General features: G+C 41.9%; 1 protein-coding gene across 2 annotated transcripts in view; it reads right to left on the bottom strand.

The window, feature by feature from the left end:
- RSF1 (remodeling and spacing factor 1) overlaps positions 1-20866 on the bottom strand; it is a 123569-nt gene that overhangs the window by 44379 nt on the left and 58324 nt on the right. For both annotated transcript variants that reach the window (XM_045021165.1, XM_045021155.1), the window contains exons 7-11: positions 18186-18389; positions 13140-13244; positions 10954-11033; positions 4683-4737; positions 2561-2670 (exon numbers count right to left, since the gene is read on the bottom strand). In XM_045021165.1, coding sequence (XP_044877100.1) covers positions 2561-2670; positions 4683-4737; positions 10954-11033; positions 13140-13244; positions 18186-18389 — 554 coding nt within the window. The remainder of the gene's footprint in view (positions 1-2560; positions 2671-4682; positions 4738-10953; positions 11034-13139; positions 13245-18185; positions 18390-20866) is intronic.

Here is a 20866-nt window from a genome sequence, read left to right as displayed (position 1 = left end):
CTGTTCATCAGTAAGTGATGCCGATGACTCCAAAGCAGGTATCCGAACAGAACTAACATACATTTTATAGATTCATTTGTGAGCAAAATGAGACTTTAGGGTTTATTTCCCCTCACTGAAGGAGGGCCTACACAGTTCTCATTAACACAAACTAGACTTCCATTGTATATGTGTGAATTTGAAGTTGGGTACAGACAATACACACACACACACACACACACACACACAAATACATTCACAAACTCAAAGACATCTATGATGTACTGTGCATGAGATACTTGTCTGTCATTTTAGATAGTAAGACTGAGTATCAAATGTAATACTGTATGAAACAAATTATTTCCATTTAAAAAATCACTAGCCCGCAGGATTTTATAAACCCATTGCAGTACTGTCAAAATACCCTACAGGCAAAAACAAACATTTTCCTCTGGGTCAGTGACTGCCTCAACTGTCAAGAACATGACAGAAATCTATAAAAACCTTCCCTTAGCATCATGTCTCTTACAAGCGATATTGAATTCTGTATACCATCAGTGACATTTTCCTCAGTGTGGCATCTGCTGTTAACAAAGGGAGGTTACTCCTGAGGGCATTCTGCGCCAAAAAATTAAAATTTCTGCACACAATATTTTAGAATTCTGCAAAATTCTGCAAATTTTATTTGCCCAATAAATGTGGAGGCTCCAGGATGGCACTGGGGAGAACAAGCCACTGGCTGCACAAAGGTGGGAGATCACAGTGCAGCTCCGCCCCGGGACACAGACTCAGCGGTGAGGCTGCACCCAATCCTAACACAGGACCAGGCCTGCCTCAGAAACACCCCAGGGCCCTGCCCCTCCGTGCCAGGTGCACCAGGTGTGGGCAAGCAGACTCAGCAAGGCAGGATCCAAGTGTGGAGGGGCTTAATGTGGGGGGATCCAGGTGTAGGTTTAGAGGATTCTGTGTGGGGCAATCTGGGTGTAGGCAGCTAAGTGGTGGATCTGGTGGCACAGGGGCTTGTTGGAGGGTTCTGAGTGCAATGGTAATGGGACTCTGCAGGGGGGTCCAAGTGAAGCTGATTAGGGCTCAGCGGGGGGGGGGGGTGTCCTGGTGTGGGGGGATAGAGCTCAGAAGGGGGGCTCAGTGGGGAGGTCCAGATGCAGGGGGAGTTGAGTGGGGATCCAGGTGCAGCTGGTTGGGGCTTGGTAGGGTGGGGATCTGGGTGCGGATGGTTCGTTGAGGTGGTCCAGGTGCAGAGGGACTGGGACTTGGACTTGTGGGGGTGTTCTGGGTATGGGGCGGGGGTGAGGCTTGGCAGGAGAGTCTGGAGCATGAGAGTGTCTGGATGCTGGGGGGTTGGATGGATGGGGGAGCAGCTCCCTTTACAGAGATCTCTCCCCCTACAGTTGAGGAGCAGGAAGTGTGCGGGAGTTTGCAGAGCTTCCTACAGCTGGCAGAGAAATTTGGGGTGGGTCTGACATGGCCCCAGATGCCATGCAGGGGAAGAGGAAGTCTCGTCCTCCCCAGCTCTGCTGGGACTAGCAGCTGAGCCCAGCATAGGGTAAGAACCAGGTCTTCCCCAGTCCCACCCGCTGCCACATAGTGATTTAGCTCTCTGCTGGGTACCCTGGTTACCTGAAACATACTGCTGGGGAGGGTCACAGGATCGCTCTTGTGGCCTCCCTTTGCTTCCCCATCAGAAAGTCATTTTTCTGTGGGGAAGCAAAGAAATCTGAGGGAGACAAATTTTACACATGTGCAGAATTCCCCCAGGAGTAGGAGGTACCGAAAAATATCTACAGTTAATTAAGAGAAAATTCCTGAGTGCTCAGTGAACATCATGCTGGCAAATTCATCATGTTATACTAATTCCCTATCACTCACTGAGAGGAGAGCCAAATTAGTTATTGGCTTAAACACTGTTGTTGCCAGCAGGGTTTTAAACAGTTTCCTTGTGGACCAACGTGGGCATTGATCACTTAAAAGCAGTGCTAGCTATGCTGTACTACAGACTACTTCTGTAAGTAATCTACAGCACAGTTCTAGAACACACTAGGCGGGGGGCTGGAAATCTTATGAACCTGTTAGCAATAACTGTCTGGAAACACTGGTGACATCACTATTCTGTTTCCAGCTATTCTGCAAAGGTAAAGTTCATTTTTCTCACTCTATCTTGTGATAAGAGTTTACAGAGGAAAGGGGCAATAGGAAAAGAGGAATAGGAACACAAAGCTTTCAGATATTTATATTATTAGTCAGTCTTCCATTAGAAGGGAGAACTGATGCATCGGCCTGCATTAGTATTTTGCATACAGTGCAATAAGAATAAAGTAATTTCTAAGATGGCTCTATTTCCCATATCACTGGGCTAAACACTGTATCTGCTCTTACAGGTCAGTCATCTAAAGTGGCACCTTTGCTCTATGCTTGGTAATCATGTGCAGTATTCAAAAGTAAGACACTATAATTTGATCAGTTGGCGAACCATAAAAAGTACCCTCTCTAGCAGGTGAATGGATGGACAGAGGAAATGGCAATATATTATTAATATTCTCCAGTTGGAGAACAAGCTGCCTACCTGTAACTTATGCATTTCCGTGTTCTAGTAGACCTCCTTTCAAGCCGTTTTGATTTTGACTTTTTGGAATCCTTCTTCTTTTCTTCCTGACTTTCTGGTATTTCTGGCTCCTGTTGAAGTATGACAACAAGTGTTAAATATGCTGGAGCAGACATCAGATAGCTTTGTCTCGCCTCTCAAGATTCACGAGGACTGAGCTGGAATTGTCTATTTTCATGTCAAACAGATAAGCGGTATGTGCAAAACATTTCAAGTTTCCAAGTGGCTGATTTATATACAGGTACCTAGTTCACAGGTACCCAGTTCTCTTTGTGGTACTATAGATAACAAAGGCAAGATTTACTGGCAACATAATTCCGTAAGTATCTGGATTGAGGATGTAGATTACAGTAACAGTAGTGACATTATGTTTCTAGTTGAGGTGACACTTTCAGGCCTTGTCCATGCTACAGCTGAACAAGATTGTTGCCAACAAGTGTTTGCAGCCATTATAAACTGGGATTTTTTCTGTGTGTACCATATTGATCACCTCCTCTAGACAGCTGACAGTTCTGGAGAAGAAGATCCATATAATATCCCCACTCTTTGCATACCTTTTTATGGTACAGTTTCAGTCCCACTCTGGACAGGGCTTTAACTCTATGCCATTATTTCCAGAGCCTTAGTTTTCAATAAAAATTGACCTTTGAGCTGAATTTTTTGTTCTTATCAAGAGGTGTGGTGGTGGTTTGTTTTTTGGGGAGAAAGAGGCTTGTGGTGTTTTGTTTTTTAAAGTTTGGTAAAATCCCATTGTGCCATTTCTCAGTTATCCAAGTGTGGGGGGAGAAAATTTGATTTAGCAGAATGAGTTAGAGTGGAAAAGTCTACCTGACATTTATTGTTTGAACAAGTTTAAATGTAAAAGCTCATTTACTGGGCCTGGATTAAATCATCTGTTAGGAAGGCATAAGAAAAAAATCACTTTGAAATGAGTTTATGAGGGAAAAAGCACAAGCTCTGAAGGAGTAAAACATTTTTCTCCCATTCTGAAAAAAAAAGGAAGGTCAATAAATTTTTGCTACAACATTGTGGCTGAAATTGTGCAGACACAAAAGCAAAGCAATGCAAAGAATTATGGTTCCTGCGGCAATTGTAACTCTCAATGTACACTTGTATTAAGACAAACAGTTAATACAATATCCAGTATCAGAAGATCCTTCCTATAGTAAGAGAGAAGTTATGGATGCTTTGGGCACCATAACTTTGAATTTTCTGACTTTTGTGAATATAAAAGGCTTTTTGCAGAGAAAGTGAACTCTGGACAGCAACTGGTTTATTTCAGGAAGTCCCAATATGTCAAATGACATTGGCACCATTTATTTAACAGTGTAGTTTTAAAAAGACGACAACAAAATTTCTTTGGGGGTGCATAACTGACTTCCCCTATCGATTATCAGGAAAGTGATAATCAGAATTGAAAAAAGGTAAATGATGTCTTATTTGCCTGTGAAGTATTTTACTTAGCACTATTCATAAAGCTTTAAGCTATTAAAATTTGAACAGGTTTTCTCAATCCCAAAATAAAGCAACAGCAATTAATATCCTTGCCTAATTCTTACACTCTCACCAGCTAAAATGTGAGCCACTAAATTAATTCTCATCTACCTGTTAATTAATGTTTTGCCTTGAAAGAGCATTTGCCACTCCTAACACTTGGGTGTCCCATTCCCTGTGACCACATAGAGACTGTTGAGTAATGATGCAGAGTAGTCAATATCTTTGTGAAGCCACTCTTTGGAGCAGTCCAGAAATGATTTTTTCACCAAGCTAGATATACTAAAAGGACTTAAATTAGTTTCATTATCAATACACAAAACAGCAAATTACAATATAGAGCAGTAAACTGCATTTAGGCCCTGATCCAGCAAAGAACTTAATTTTAAGCATGTGCTTAACGAACACAATAGGTTCAAAATTTTACCAAATGAAACTACTAAACAATGTGGACAGTTTCCTTTTAAAAATGATGCAAATCTTATGTTAGTATCTTTTTTTTTTTTTAAGCAGACTGAAGTCAGTCACTTATTGCAGTAAACACATTTACGAAATGAAAGAACAATAGAACACAGCTGAGTCAACTTACTTGTGGTGGGATGATGTTCTCAATACTGATACCCACATACACCAATCGCTCTTTCCTTGGGAGAGAAAGAAAATTAAAAATAGTTCACAAGGAGCCTGTTTGTAAAATGGTACAGATTTAAAACAATGATCTAATCAGTATCATTCAAAATTATTCATGCAGTCCCGCAGAAGCAACCCTATGAGTTGTTTCACTGCAAAATAAAAGTTTCCAGACCTTGAATAAAGTTAGTAGGTACACCTCTACCCCGATATAACACGATCCAATATAATACAAATTCGGCTATAACACCGTACCGGACCATACCCGATATAACGCGGTCTCAACTATAAGGCGGTGAGATTTTTTGGCTCCTGAGGACCGCGTTATATTGGGGTACAGGTGTATTATTTCCTAAGTCTTGAAGGATCACAATTTCCTTTACATGTGAAACCGGTGACTTTACAAACAGTTCAGACAACTGCAAATGTCTGAAGGGAACAGACACCGAGGAAGGAGAGGAATGGGTTACTGTGGTATGAGGGAGGGTAACTAGTAGTAACAGATCAAAATTAAGGAAAATTTAGAAAATAAAGAAACAGTTGAATATCTAAAAAAACAGAGCCGTTAGGCTGTGGAAGAGTCTCCCAAGGGAAGCCACATCTCTTGAGGAATTTAAATCTAGACTGGACAATATAATGTGCTAAGAAATATACTGTAGAGAGCAATTATATGCTGGCAGGGGATGGACTAGATGTAATCGAATAGCTCTTCTTCATCTCCCCACTACAGTATTACATGAAGCATTGCTACAATAGAACCTCAGAGTTACGAACACCAGAATTACGAACTGACTGATCAACCACACACCACATCTGAAACTGGAAGTGCGTAATCAGGCAGCAGAAGAGATCCAAAAAAAAAAAAAATGCAAATACAGTAAAGTACTGTGTTAAACGTAACTACTAACAAAATAAAGGGAAGGTTTAAAAGAAGTTTTGACAAAGTCAGGAAACTGTTTCTTTGCTAGTTTCATTTAAATTAAGATGGTTAAAAGCAGCATTTTTCTTCTGCATAGTAAAGGTTCAAAGCTGTATTAAGTCAATGTTCAGTTGTAAACTTTTGAAAGAACCACCATAACGTTTTGTTCAGAGTTACGAACATTTCAGAGTTACAACCAACCTCCATTCCCAAAGTGTTCATAACTCTTGAGGTTCTACTGTACTGTTAAAATAGAAAGCAAGAATTAAGGCCAAAGTGCTAGACTTGTGTGTTTTTATGAGCTGAAACAGATCCTGGACGGCTGTACTGTCAATCAGAACCAGTTTTCAAAATTAGCAGTAAGCAACTGCATGTGCAAATCACATTTGCATGCATTGTCTATGCACCTAACTGTTCACACACATGCACAAATACCTGATATGCATATTAACTTTATATTTGTGTGTGTTAGTTTGTGTATATATAGATGTATGTACACAGTAGCAAGCATCTATCTATGAAAATATGTTTCCCAATGTTTGCATTTGTCCGGTAGCAGATCGAGATTTTCAAATATTCTTATGACTGGACATCTGAACAAGACTTCCTTTTCTCAATATCCTTCTAACGAACCGATTGCAGAAAAAGAATATGTCCAATCTTTTTCTTAAGTAAAAGCAGCAAATACTGTTTTTAAAAGGAAGCTGACAAAACAGTAAAGTGGATTCTGGATAGTTCTCCTATAGCTGTAGTAACGAGGCCACATGCTGTCACAATTTTATATTACTGTAGGGTAACACCTGCACTGACATTTTTGGCTTTATTTGAAAGTACTTATTTTTCTATCCCAGTGCCAGTTCCCTAACCTTATAAATCAAAAAGAAACTCTCTCTCCCTCTGAGTGCTATGAGACCTGGGTGGATGGAGAGAAAATTGCTTCATCATTTGTCTAGCAGACTTAAACTAAGGGAAATTCATGAAAAATAATCTCTTGATGCAAGAGAAGCAGCTGCTAAAGGGGAGAACACAGATGTAAAAGCTTTAATCATCATCACATTTTCTTCTGTACTAGGATTCATTGCCTCTTCCACTTATTTCCTATGAAGCAAAAAAATCAAGTACAACAAGGGAGTGAAGAGTAAAATTCAACCAGGTTTTACTAGAGAGGGTCTCAAGTACTGATCCTAATTCTGACAGTCAGGAACCCAACAGATTGTATAGGAAATTAGGGGATAAAAAATAGCATTAAGGATGGAGCCTGCAATGTTGTAGCAAAAGTCTTATATTAGACAGGCAGATGAAATAGCGTGTACCTTCCTTACCAAGGAGAACAAATGAAGGCTCAACATTTAAACTAGCAGTTCTCAAACTGCCTGCCATGGAGATGCACTGGCTTTCTTTATCTCTAACTGTTAAACTGCATTAAAAGAACCTACATACACATTATCTCGTACTATTACTTTTCAGAGGGGTAGCCGTGTTAATCTGTAACAGTAAAAACAACAAGGAGTCCTTGTGGCACCTTAGAGACTAACAAATGTTAGCTTTCTTGGGGTATAACCCACTTCATCAGATGCATGGAGCGGAAAATACAGCAAGCAGATATAAATATACAGCACATGAAAGGATGGGAGCTGCCCAGTGGCGGGGGGTCAGTGATAACGAGGCCAATTCAATTAGGGTGGATGTGGCCCATTCCCAACAGTTGACAAGAAGAGATGAATATCAGCAGAGGGAAAATTATTTTTTGGTGATGGCTAGTGGCATTCTGTTACTTTCTTTGTTGGGCCTGTCCTGTAGTAGGTGACTTCTGGGTACCCTTCTGGCTCTGTCAGTCTGTTTCTTCACTTCCCCAGGCCGGTATTGTAGTTGTAAGAATGCTTGATAGAGCTCTTGTAGATGTTTGCCTCTGTCTGAGGGATTGGAGCAAATGCGATTGTATCGTAGAGCTTGGCTGTAGACAATGGATCGTGTGATGTGGTCTGGATGAAAGCTGGAGGCATGTAGGTAAGTATAGTGGTCAGTAGGTTTCCGGTATAGGGTGGTGTTTATGTGACCATCACTTATTTATACTTTAGTGTCCAGGAAGTGGATCACTTGTGTGGAATGGTCCAGGCTGAGGTTGATGGTGGGGTGGAAATTGTTGAAATCCAGGTGGAATTCTCAAGGGCCTCCTTCCCATGGATTCAGATGATGAAGATGTCATCGAGAAACTACAGAACTGGAATTAATTTGCAACCTTGACACCATCAAATTAAGTCTGAATAAAGACTGGGAGTGTCTGGGTCACTGCAAAAAATAATGTTCCCTCTGTTGATATTCACCCCTTCTTGTCAACTCTTGGGATGGACCACATCCACTCTAACTGAATTGGCCTCATTAGCACTGACCCCCCGCCACTTGGTAGCAGGGGCGGCTCTAGGCACCAGCAAAAGAAGCTGGTGCCTAGGGCGGCAAAATGTAGGGGGCGTCCCCTGCTGCCGGGGAGGGCGGCAGGCTGGGCCGGCGGACCTGCCGCCGTCATGCCTGCGGGAGGTCCACCGGAGCCCCGGGACGACCGGACCTCCCGCAGGCATGACTGCGGAGGGGGCGCTCGTCCCGCGGCTCGGCTGGACCTCCCGCAGGCATGACTGCGGCAGCTCAAGCGGAGCCGCCGGACCCGCGAACCGTCCGCAGCCGCGGGAGGTCCAGCCGAGCCACGCGGGACCAGCGGTCCCTCTGCAGTCATGCCCGCGGGAGGTCCGCTGCTCCCGCGGCTCCGGGGCGCCTCCCGCGCATGACTGCTTGGGGTGGCCAAAAACGTAGAGCCGCCCCTGCTTGGTAGGCAACTCCCATCTTTTCATGTGCTGTATATTTATACCTACTTACTGTATTTTCCACTCCATGCACCTGATGAAATGGGTTATATCCCACAAAAGCTTATGCCCAAATAAATTTGTTAGTCTCTAAGGTGCCAGAAGGACTCGTTTTTATTATTTTTCTGTGTAACTAACTGCAGCGGTTGCCACAGGGATGATATATTATGAATGAGCGGAGGCAATCCATGAGACTGACCATGGGTTAAGAGGTGACCAGGTACTGGAAAGTTGTCCCAGGAGACACTATCAAAAGATATGGGGCACCCTCTGAGAAGGTTTTAGAACCCTTGATTTAAATACAAAACAGTATCAGCAAAATTTTCAGTGTCCTCTGCTTCCATCTGGTGGCAGGACATGGTTATAAATGTTAGTAGGTATATACATGAAAAACTGAAATTCAGTAAGCCTGGAGTAGAAGGAAAAAGATTTTGACCCAAGTCTACATTTTTGTCACAACTGTTATTGCCACCATGGTTTTCATTAAAAATAAATTAGCCATAATCTGCCATTTTGGGGATGTGTATGGACGTGTTGCTGAATAGCTAAACCAATTTCCATGAGAACCTTGAACGTTGCCAAGTTAAACCCTGGGCTGCATGGGAAATAATCAAAACTAGGAGACTTAGCAATGTCACTGCAGTGACACAAAGGATCAGACCATTGTACTCTTAGTGAGAGCTTTAATTACATCAGGGGGTTCTTTTTCCACCATAGGAAAAGACTAAAAAACATGAACAGCTAACATAGGTTTATATAGTTGAGCTCTGGTACAGCAAATACTGTCTTAACACCTGTCTGCTCTTGACAGGTTTCAGAGTAGCAACCGTGTTAGTCTGTATCCGCAAAAAGAACAGGAGTACTTGTGGCACCTTAAAGACTAACAAAATAAGCACGAAAGCTCATGCTAAAATAAATTTGTTAGTCTTTAAGGTGCCACAAGTACTCCTGTTCTGTCTGCTCTTGTGTCCCAAATAACCTTTATTTTCCTATTTTAGCTAAGAACTGTACTTGTTCTGTGATAAAAACCATGACCCTGGACTTTTTCCAACACCACTGTGTCACGATATCTACCCTCTTCACCATGATTACCCTGGAACACACCACAATAAAGCAGCACTGGACTCTTGTCAGATTAGAAAATTGTGCCATCAAGTTTACTGCCCTGTCTCTCCTACCAATAGAGATCATATGCTTCAAAAAGCAGCAAAAAATCAAATACAGAAGAGGAAACTAGACTATTTTGGCTGGAGGGTCAGACCGTTGAATGTTTGTTCTTATAGTAATTTTCACCATATAAATCAGATGTAACATTTGAACAGCATGCTGTTCTGTAAAATTTACAAAACCAACAATAATGCAACACTTAGGCTGCAAATTTAAAAAGCAAGATAGACTGAGTGGCGAAGAAGAAGACAAGTCTGTTAGCATTAATAAAGTGTGTGATACCTGAACATTTAGGAATGCAAAAATACTATACATAAGCTATGTGGAAGAGTTAACATTGCTAGGAGGAACCTTAACTTTTCTGTATTTCCCACCTTTTAAAGTTTTCAACTGTTAATGTTGCATTAATATAACTTTAGTACAAAACCCATTTTACAAAAAACAGACAAAACAGAAAGCCATGGCTCTGACTTGAACCACATACAATATCGTAAATAAAAAGAGAATCAAAATTTCTTTACTATGCATGTGTTAAAGTTGATTTTTAAAGGCACACAATGTTTTAAGAAATACTGCACCTCTCCCAACTGTGGATTGCTACTCACAAACCTGTTTCAGATATCTGTGCTGGGAACTGTGGGACTGCTATGCACAATGCACTGTTACTGCAACAGTTGGAAGACTGTTTGTGGACACGCAGTGTTGATTTACACTAACCAGGATGACGGCTAGGATGGACACAGAGCTCCATCTCAAGTTACAAACTGAGACCACTGTAACATGCAATAGTGTGATCCTGTAGCGTAGATGAAGTTTCAGACTAATCTTGGTGAAAAAGGCAACAGGAGTCTGTAAGGCACATTACATTAGAAACTTCTGTATCCAAGTCAGGTGATTCAGAACTTGCCTACACTAGGAAATTTACACATTGCTGACTGTCTTAGCAAAGGGTGCAGATGAACCAGTGCTGAAAATTAGTTAACTGCAGGCGTAGGCAGGACCAAACTATGTTCAGAAGCCATGACTGAACCTTAGTAAACGCCATCTCCTCATCTTCAACTACTGGACTTCTGTTTTACCCTCCTGTAAGCATATCCAGATTTGCTGCCAGTAGTAAACTCCCTGATTAATAGGAAGTTCATGGAATTCATCAAAAACAAATTTATCAGCTCACGGTCTCATTAACACACTTATCCAGGTCCATTTAACGCTTGATCAATTACTTCCGCCTCTTTGCCTAGCAGCTCACTGTGAGCTGTTTGTGAACACAACCAACTAGGTTTCAGTACCTTCGCTCTGCCCGCTCCTTCTTTTTCAAGACAACATCCAGATCTTGCAATTGTTCTTCTAACTTCTCACAGAGTAATTTCTGAGGGGATAATACACAGTATCAGTTTCTTGCGTAAGCAAATACCTTCATTAATCAGTTTATTCAGACACTTAATGCACTGTTTTCACATTTGCCTTAATGATAGCTGGAATAGGGTTGAGTGTCTACATGTGGAATACTTAAAACTAAATTCATAGTTTTCTTTGCATTTCCCTGTATATAGCCTAAGATTATTATGTTAATTTAATCTCTGCCAGAGACTTCAGTGGTGTAGCAACACAATATTACTTCTGTTGGAATACCACCAGGCAAGAACATGGCACATAGTGAAGGTTCAGTCTTCTAAATTTAAGGTAGACTTTAGCACAAATTTCAATACATTTTGCTAGAGAGATAAACCCTTCTGGTGAGAGGGTATCTATTGTAGAAAACAGTCTGCCCAGTGCGCGTATTAAGATGAGTGTTTAGAATAAACATACTTCTAAATGATTCCCTGTTTTTTATTTTAAAATCTGTATAGTTAGCGGAAAGGTAACTGGGAGGTAGTTTGTATTTTATTTTATTTATATACATAGTGCGTTTTAGTCCTCTTTCCCACACTTCATTTATTGTTTATCTTTTTAGATTGTAAACTTTCATTTTAATTATTTCATAGGAAAACACATAGCAATAAGTTTCCATTTATTGATTACTACTGTGGTGCTTTTTATAAAAAAATAAAATGTTTTGTATGATATAAGACCTTATATCCACATCTAATATCAAGATAATAATCAAGTCATCATGTAGATGGCTATTACTCACAGATATATCACCTGCTTTGTAAGGATTCTAACATTATGTCTTAGATCAGCAACTGAGTTGATCTTTGTTACAAGTGGCCCCTATAAGAAGAACTTGCTTTGCTCTCTCAACAGGAGACCTGCCTTTTCCCATTACACTTGTTACATGTGCAAAAGTTCTCCCCAAAAGTGTTTTTATTGCAATCACTGTAGAACCTTTCCCATTTGATCACATTTAAAACTTCTCTTTTGCAGATGTGATTTGTTCTCTCCTATCCATTCCTCCTCTCCCACCATATACTTTCCGTTGGTCTTTTTTGCAGTTTTAGGTGGGCTTTTTTCTTATTATGTACTTACTAGGAATTAGTCAACAGTGCCCTTAGCACCTTGGTGGGGAGGTGCTTTATATATAATCAGGTACAAGTAGCACTTCTAACTTCATTTGTAAAGAAAAAAATTATTACAATCTCAACCTGTTAATTATTTAAATTAAAAAAAATACTTAAAACCACAGAAACAGGAAAATTTTGATGCACAATACAACTATACATCATCACTGATCAGGATCTCCTCTTGCACAGCAGCAGCCCTGCCTTGTGACATGCAAGTAATCTAGCTGTTTCGGAAGCAAAGATGGGGTATGAGATCCACCAGGCTGCCTCTATAATGTATCTAATTCTTCCCCAATCACTGCCGCAGGAAAAGTATTAGTCACACTATGGCCTTTAAAACTCCAGGCCTCTACCCTGCAGAACTCACTATTTTTGCACCTTCTATTTCACATGAAGGCCAGCCATATGTTTGCATTGAAATATTTTTTAGTAGCATCTAGCCTTATTGGAGGAAGCACTGAAATTTGCCTGCTGCTAGGCAGTGACAGCACTCGCTCTCAGCAGAGACCGACTGGCATGTCACAAACATGCTCCTGCTGGTTTGCTACAGGCAACTGGCTGCATGTTCCAACCAGGTTCTGAGCAAGTAGCTCTGGGGAGGGAAGTGGGTTTCAATCAGAGATCCTGCTTCCTTGACTAGTGCTGCACTTCAGTCTTTCTTACAGGAAAAATGAAGAGAATGAATATTTCCAATTCTACTGTTTCCTTGATGCAACCTTTGCAAAGGTAGGAAAGAACTGATTCTGTTAAGCAGTACAATAGCCATCTACTAATAATGAAAAAAGCGTGAGGGAAAAGGTTATCTCCAGCTCGGTTTAATAACAGAGCAGGGGGCTGGTTGAGACAGTGCATCCCAAATGAGAGGTTATTTTTTAACTGAGAAAGATGGTTACCAGAAATAGTTTGTTAATCAAACAATGATTCTTCACAACATCTAGCAGAGATGAAAACTAGTCAACAAGAAAGCATACATGTTGGCAAGGTGGGCAGAACCACTCTCCATCTGGGATTATCATCAATGGGGGTCGAAGGCAGGCTGTGTGGTATCCACTGTCACAAGAGTCACACAACAGAATCTGTGGAAACAAAGTAACAGATTAGCATTAGTTTGCACCTCTTGGCAGGTAACAAGTTCTAAAGCTATTTTCTAGGCAGTGTTGAAACAACTGCCTAAATACTCTGATCCGTACAAACTTCAGAACCTCCAAAATCACTTATTTGTAGGGTTTTATGGAAAGATGAAACATGTCTTTTCATGGAACAGTTGCTGGTACCAGGATGTTAAGCCTTAACTCTGGATTGTTTATCACGTGTACAGACACAAACAAACCCTCTCTGGATTGCCTAGACTCACAGAAGAACACAGAATTAGGAAGCTGTTAAAATGCATATTGATTTATCAGGGTAAACCCTAGATGCTGCTTTTCCGTCAAATAGGAGATGGCAAAGTTGACGTGAATTGTGTGCACATCCACTGGAGTACGCAATTCATTTAAGGAGCTACTAAAGTGGTCTCAACCATGCTGGCATGTCTGTCACATAACTAAAAGAACGCTTACTTTGTGGATTAATGGCATGAGCGAGCATTATGATTTGCCAGATAAATATAAATGTTAAAGATGAGTGGCAAGTGTTGTTAAAGCAGAACTGTAGAAATTAGAGATAAAATGCTATAGAGAATAGTCATCTATCTAGTCCTTTGTTCAATTTAGTGGTAAGCATCTCAAGCAATGGGGTTTTCAGCACTTCACTGAGCAGATAATGCCACTTCTAAAGGAAGTCTTCACGGATATTCAGGCAATACTTTTCTTATGAATTCCATTCCATTTAAAATATTGCAATATTCAGCGTCTTACAATATTGAAAACATATAAAAGAAAACTCCAGTGACAAGTTATGATCCTTAAATAGTTAATTTACTGCATATGAACATATACTTACGCAAAATGGATCTCTAGAACAGTTTGTAGGAAACACTTGTCATATTACCTTCACAAACGAGAATGGCCTCAGATGAAGCTGCAAATGATGATACTTCTCAGCCAGCACTCTAGACATATGATGCAGATTGAGACTAGGATTCCTGCTTCCACATGGAAGAGCAAGGACTTCAAAGCTGAACATAGCAGTGGCTTTTCTGAAATCTTACCCCTTACATTTCCTTTCCTATCCACACAAATGGGCTGTTTCTCTCAAGTCCAACCCTGCATTCTCAGATATCCCATATTGCAGCTTCCTATTTATTTCATTCTGTTATCTATAAGACCTAGTTTTTGGTGAATTATCCAAGTAATCATCAGAGGATCATATATTGCCCTGGAGTTTTCCTTTAATGCACACGCACAGTAAACCCCATGTCACAAGAGTTAAAGAAAAAGTAATGACCTCTAAAAGAGGCACAGATTGTTGCCCCATGGCTTATTTAGGGGGAAAAGAGTAATCAGTCCTTATTATTCCAAAGGACATACCCAGAATGTAAAACCCAATGTTTCATTACCAAACGGCATAGGGTTTTACATTCAGGATATGTCATAATTGTCTTATTTAAAATTTCATATAAAAGATGTTTTTAATGTTTAAATTCTGGGTCTGGACCTTTATGGGCCTGGACTTTATTACACATTAAATGGCACCAAGCTGGATGATTTCCCAGCGCTTGTTTTTTACACTGGGATGCAAGTAGTTTTCAAACTACTTGACTGTGCACTTAGTTCATAAATATCCAAACCGATTTTAAAAAATAAAGCAGAGTGAACCAGGTGAGAGGTCTGATCGTTTCTTTTTATTCAGTTGATCATGGAGAAAAAGTGTTCTGGCTTCAGTCGGCAAATTAATGTGACTATTACGTGCCAAAAAGCGACATCAGAGGAAAATTAAGGCTGTGAAGGCAAGTACTCAAAAGTCAGGAAATGCCAGCATTAGGGGTTGCCTAGGAAACTTTAATTTGCTACTCTTGTATTTATGATAAAGTCTGTAGTTACATATTTATTTTTCACAGGATCCCTGCCTCATTTGTTGCAGAACTTGGAAGGTGTGTAGTGAATGAGGAAGGGGACTACAGGAAGAGAAAGGATTTCATGGTTAAAGCTATGTAAGTCTGCTGTAAAAAACTGGTTTCTATCCCTGCCTCTGCCACAGAGTTCCTTTGTGATCCTCTGCAAGCCACTTCAACCCAACTTTTAACAGGCGGCCACTAACTGCACACTTCTCATCCTCTGCATGTCTAATTTGAGATCCTGGGTTCTCATTTGCAGACGTGCCGAGTACTCAGACACAATTGTGCTTTAAACACAATGCACCATATAATGCTACATACTCTGAAAAATCAGGTGCTGAAGTCTGAAATTGGAAACCCAAAATTAGTGGACACTTTTGACCTTAAGTACTCTGTGCCTTAGCTCCCCATCTATAAAATGGTGATAATAGCAGCCCCTTTCCTAACAAGAGGTGTTCTGAAAATAAATGAACATTTGTGAAACGTATATAATGTAGTCTGAGTGCCATAGAAAGCCCATGAGGAAATTAATAATTCTGTTTTCCGAGCAGGATTTGAGTAGGGTGCATATATTGAACAATGGAGGTTAAAACAAAATAGCTGTTCATTAATTGAGCACCATCCATCCTGTACACTGAATGAGGCAAGGAGCCTGCGGAAAAATAATATGTGATTGTGTAATTAAGATTCTCCAATAATGCATATATACAAAGGGGCTCAATTAAGATTGCATGGGAACCTTAATTTTGCCTTTTCCTGAAATCTGAGCAGCTTGCCTTTGCAACCTTAATGTTCATTTAGAATTGTGTGTGTGTGTGTGTGTAATTTATTAATTTATGTTACAGTAGCAGGGTTCAAAAAAGAACTAGATAAATTCATGGAGGATAGGTCTATCAATGGCTATTAGCCAGGCTGGGCAGGGATGGTGTCCCTAGCCTCTGTTTGTCAGAAGCTGGGAATAGGCGACAGGGAATGGATCACTTGATGATTACCTGTTCTGTGCATTCACTCTGGGGCACCTGGCATTGGCCACTGTCAGAAGACAGGATACTGGGCTAGATGGACCTTTGGTCTAACCCACTATGGCCGTTCTTATGTTGTGTTCTGGTAACCTAGAGGCCCCAACCAAGTCAGATCTTCATGGTGCTATGTACAAACATAGCAGAGTATACACTATAAAAGATACGACATCCTAGGGAGTGAAACAAACTTGCACTCTTTCCTCTTGGTTTCAAGTAAATGGTCCCAATTCTCTGCCTGTGATGTCAAAGGGATCAAAAACATCACACAATGAAGGGCAAAAGATAGCTGTTCCCCAATAAAGGAGGCCAGAGAATGGGGGAATTCTGCGCCACTGCACACGCACAGAATTCATGTCCCATGCAGTTTTTTTTTTCCTCTGCAGAAAATACATTCTGCTGGAGAGGCTCTGCATTATGCCTTTTGCCACCAGATGCTGCTATGGCACCAGAACAGAGGGTGGCTGGCTCACCAGCTGTAGCAGTCAGCAGCTGATAGGGTGGAAGAGAGGCTGCATTCCTCACAGTGCCCTGCTCGCGGGGTCAGAGGAGGCGGCACGGGATATAGGGGGACAGACAGAGTGGGGCACATGGTGCTGCTAGGATGGTCTCAGAATGGGATTCAGAAGGGCCAGTGGATGGAGACAGACTAGGGCAGGGGCTGAATGGGAGTAGGGATGCAAGACCGGATAGGGGTACAGGGATACATGGGGATGGGGAGGAGGTGCAGGGACACATGGGGACAGCGATGACCCATACCTGCTGATAGTAGGGGGGAATAGGGGGCACAACCCCAAAACAGCTCAAGTCACTTGCTCCCCAGGTAGCCGCCCCTCCAGGAAAGCCAGACTCCACCCTTCCCAGAAAGCAGCGGCCCCTCCCTGCAGCTCCTAGCTATTCCTCCTGCTTTTCCCAGCAGAGTTAAAGCAGCAGCCCCTCCCCACAGCTTCCAGCTGTTTCTCCTGCCTCTCTCTGCCTGGCACAGCTCGCCAGCTCAGCTGCTCCACAGGGAGGGGGCCTGGCCACCTCTGCATGGGGACAGGGGCAGATGTGCCTGACTGAATGGGAGAGACTGGGGTCAGATAGGGTCTGCATGGGGGGAGGCTCCACAACTCCATAACACTCTCCTCCCCCGCAACAACCCTCCAGATTCACTCTCAGGCTCCTTCCCAGCAATTAATTCCCTCTCCTTCAGCTCCTCCATTATCCTTGACTCCCCTCAGCCTTTGCATTACTTCTGAGGGGTGCGGGAAATATGTTTCTGTATTGTAGTTTAAATGAATTACTACTCAAAGTTCTGTATTGATATGACTAATAAGGAATCTATTTATCAAAAAAACATTTCTTGAATCTTTTTTGTTGTCTGTACTGTTATACACACAGACACAGACACTTGTTGACAGGTATTTTGAAATAAATTACCAAACTAATTGAAACTGGCATGATCATATTATGTTATTTTGACAAATAACATATGCAGGATTTTAAAATATTGTGTGCAGAACTTTTAGTTTCTTGGCGCAGAACTGGTCCAGGAATAATAATCTGTCTCATACACCCTCCCTTGAAGAGATCAAGCTGGATTCTGAACTCTGCCTCCTCCTCCTACTCAGACCACCATCATGTCAGTCAGCAAGATCCAGACTGGAAGCAGATGGGACAAGCAATGTCAGGGGGGCCATGCTGGAAGCAGATTTCATTTTAGCCCCAAGCCATCAGGGCATACCCACAACATTAAAAGCTTGTTTGTATTAAGATGACTAGTGGACCTATTGCAGCCTTATCCATGTCCCCTTACTGTTACTACCTATTAAACCTGCCCCATCGCTTTTCCCAAGGAGGGATTGTTTATCGTAAAATACCATTACACATCTCTCAGAAGAAAGCTCTCTCATGGCAGAAATAGCTTTGTTTTACACATTACTAGTCTAAAAACCATCACTTTCAGGGTGATTAATGGAAGCTTTTCTCCCATCACACTATTTTGTAGATCAAGAACATACTAGCTCAGGGTGATTGGGAAGGCCACACTTCTTGCATGGTTCATCATCATCAGCAGGTGCAGGTTCCTCTTCCCCCTCTTCCCCCACAGATTCCTCCTCAGAATTTTCTTCGGACTCAGACTCCTCGCTGTCTTCATTACTTGAATATCTCCACCTGCCACGTGTTCGAGTACCTGTCCACCGCACTTTGCTTCTCTGTGTGACCTAGTGTTACAAAGGTAAAACACAGCAAAAGGCTCTTACATTGCCTCGTCATTTACACTGTGGGTTTTCTACAGGGGTGAAAGTAGAAATAGGGATTTACTGGTACGCAGCTGGGTTGGGGCCAGCTCTGGCCCCCAGAAGGGGCAGGGCCTCGGGTGGAAGGGGCGGGGATGGGGGGGTCAGAGCCAGCCCCAGCCCACCCTGTACTGGTAAGTGCCCTCCCACTCCCCTGCCAGGGTATCAGCGGCAGCTAGGGGCTCCGGCAGCAGTTTAAAGGGCCCAGGGCTTGTCTGCTGCTATCGCCCCGGGCCCTTTAAAGCGTTGCCGGAGCCCCCAGCTGCCGCTGCTACCCCAGGGCTCCAGGGGCTATTTAAAGTGCCAAGGCCGTAAAGGCAGCAGGAGCCCCAGGCCCTTTAAATAGCCCCCAGAGCCCCACCGTTACTCCAGGGCTCTGGGGACTATTTAAAGGGCCCAGGACTCCCCTGCTTCTACTGCCCCGGCCCTTTAAATAGCCCCTGGAGCCCTGGGGTAGCGGTGGCGGGGCTCTGGCACTATTTAAAGGGCCCAGCGCAATAGAGGCAGTGGGAGCCCCAGCTCTTTAAATAGCTCCCGGAGCTCCACTGCCGCTACCCCAAGGCTCCAGCAGTGGGGCTCTGGTGGCAATTTAAAGGGCCTGGGGCTCCAGCCGCTGCTAGGAGCCCCAGGCCCTTTAAACTGCTGCCTGGGAAAGCCGGGTCGCCCCGGTACAGCACACCGGCTCTTGCCAGTACGCTGTACTGGGGCTTACCGGCTTACTTTCACCTCTGGTTGTCTAAGTTAAAAAGACCATCACACTTTTAAGTTTGAGTAAATGTTCTCTAAAATGAACTGATTCATTTCAATCAGAATAGCTACAGGAAAATGTAGCATGATCATAGAATACCAAGGTTGGAAGGGACCTCCGGAGGTCATCTAGTCCAACCCCCTGCTCAAAGCAGGACCAATCCCCAGACAGATTTTTGTCCCAGATCCCTAAATGGCCCCCTCAAGGCCTGAACTCACAACCCTGGGTTTAGCAGGCCAATGCTAAAACCACTGACCTATCCCTCCCCCAAATACAGCAGCTTCAATGAGCAGATCTTTAATTGAGTCCAAAAATCCTTACAGAACTAATTACAACTAAAGGAAAAACAGAAATTAAGGGGTACAAGCAAAGAAAATGCTTCAGGCGAGGTTTAAAAGACATGAAGACAAAGCTTTAGAATGTGACTCCACTCCTTTGTTGAGCTATCAAAATCTAAAATTTCTACTTTGACAAGGTAATTTTGCATAGTGAATATGAGAACTTTAACATGTAAACTTTTCCCCTCCAGAGTACAATAAATCTTATTTTGAAGCTGTCTTTCCTCAATCCAAAGAGAATATATTTCTATCACTGCTTCCTTTTAGAAAAACAAATTACAGAATGTGACTTATTTTACTTTTAGAATCATCATATTGTAAGAGATAAATTGCTGTCATCGTTAAGTGTTCTCTCTGCCTGTGGGGTTGGAGGAGGAAGATGTCTGAGAGAACTATGTGCATGTTTATGTTCTATACAAGGAGACCAGGCCCAAAATTCTCTATTATATTAATTTTTTTATCTCACTACACATATTTAGATCACTAAGTCTTTCAAAAGCTATGTCCATTTAAGACCGTACTTGTTTCAATTTTAACATATTGTTACTTGTAGCACCTATTATTACCAGAACTGAAAGATGAAAAAAATCTCAGCAATTTGTAGTTTATGTAAGGCATTTGACAGCACTTACTATATAACAGTTTCACCTGTCCCCTATAAGGTCAATTTCTCATTTTGTTTGTGAAGGTTATTCACACCGCAACAGAAGAGAGAAAAAACTTTTTTTAAACAGAGAAAAAGGTGTTTGTAGAACTACAAAAGCTAGTAAGGGGATTCAGAACAGGAACAGCACCTGAAAAAAACAAACTAGTTATTCATTTTTGAAATTAACGATTTCAAGTTGACACTGTCCTTTTACCAAGGGCACTTTTAAAAAGAAAAATGTTGCCTCTATCTTCCTGTTTTTTAAATGTATTTTAACTAGCTTTTCAGAAAGGCATACAGGTCAAAAAGAAAACAGAGTCACAGCATGGCTAATAGCAGGCTGTACATGTCTAACTGCAAGCTCACTATCATTTCTACTCTATAAAAACTTTAAAACTGTGCCTGAAAGACTAACTTCTCATGCAAAACACACTTTCTGAACCCAAAATAAAACCTACATTCAGCCTAGATAAGAAATTCCCTCAATCGCTCTAAAAGTGGTTCAGCTACTCTCAAGAACAAAACTCCTGTTAAATTCTACATAGCATTACTACTTTACTCTAACATTTTTCCTATTCCCATCTATCCGCCATCATCATCAAATTGACCAAGTATCAGCATATACATCACACAGTCAATCTTCAGCATCACAGTCAATCTTCATGGTTAA

The sequence above is a fragment of the Mauremys mutica genome, chromosome 1 (assembly GCF_020497125.1).
Source record: "Mauremys mutica isolate MM-2020 ecotype Southern chromosome 1, ASM2049712v1, whole genome shotgun sequence".
NCBI lineage: Eukaryota > Metazoa > Chordata > Testudines > Geoemydidae > Mauremys > Mauremys mutica.
This window is presented reverse-complemented; position numbering and strand designations above follow the sequence as displayed.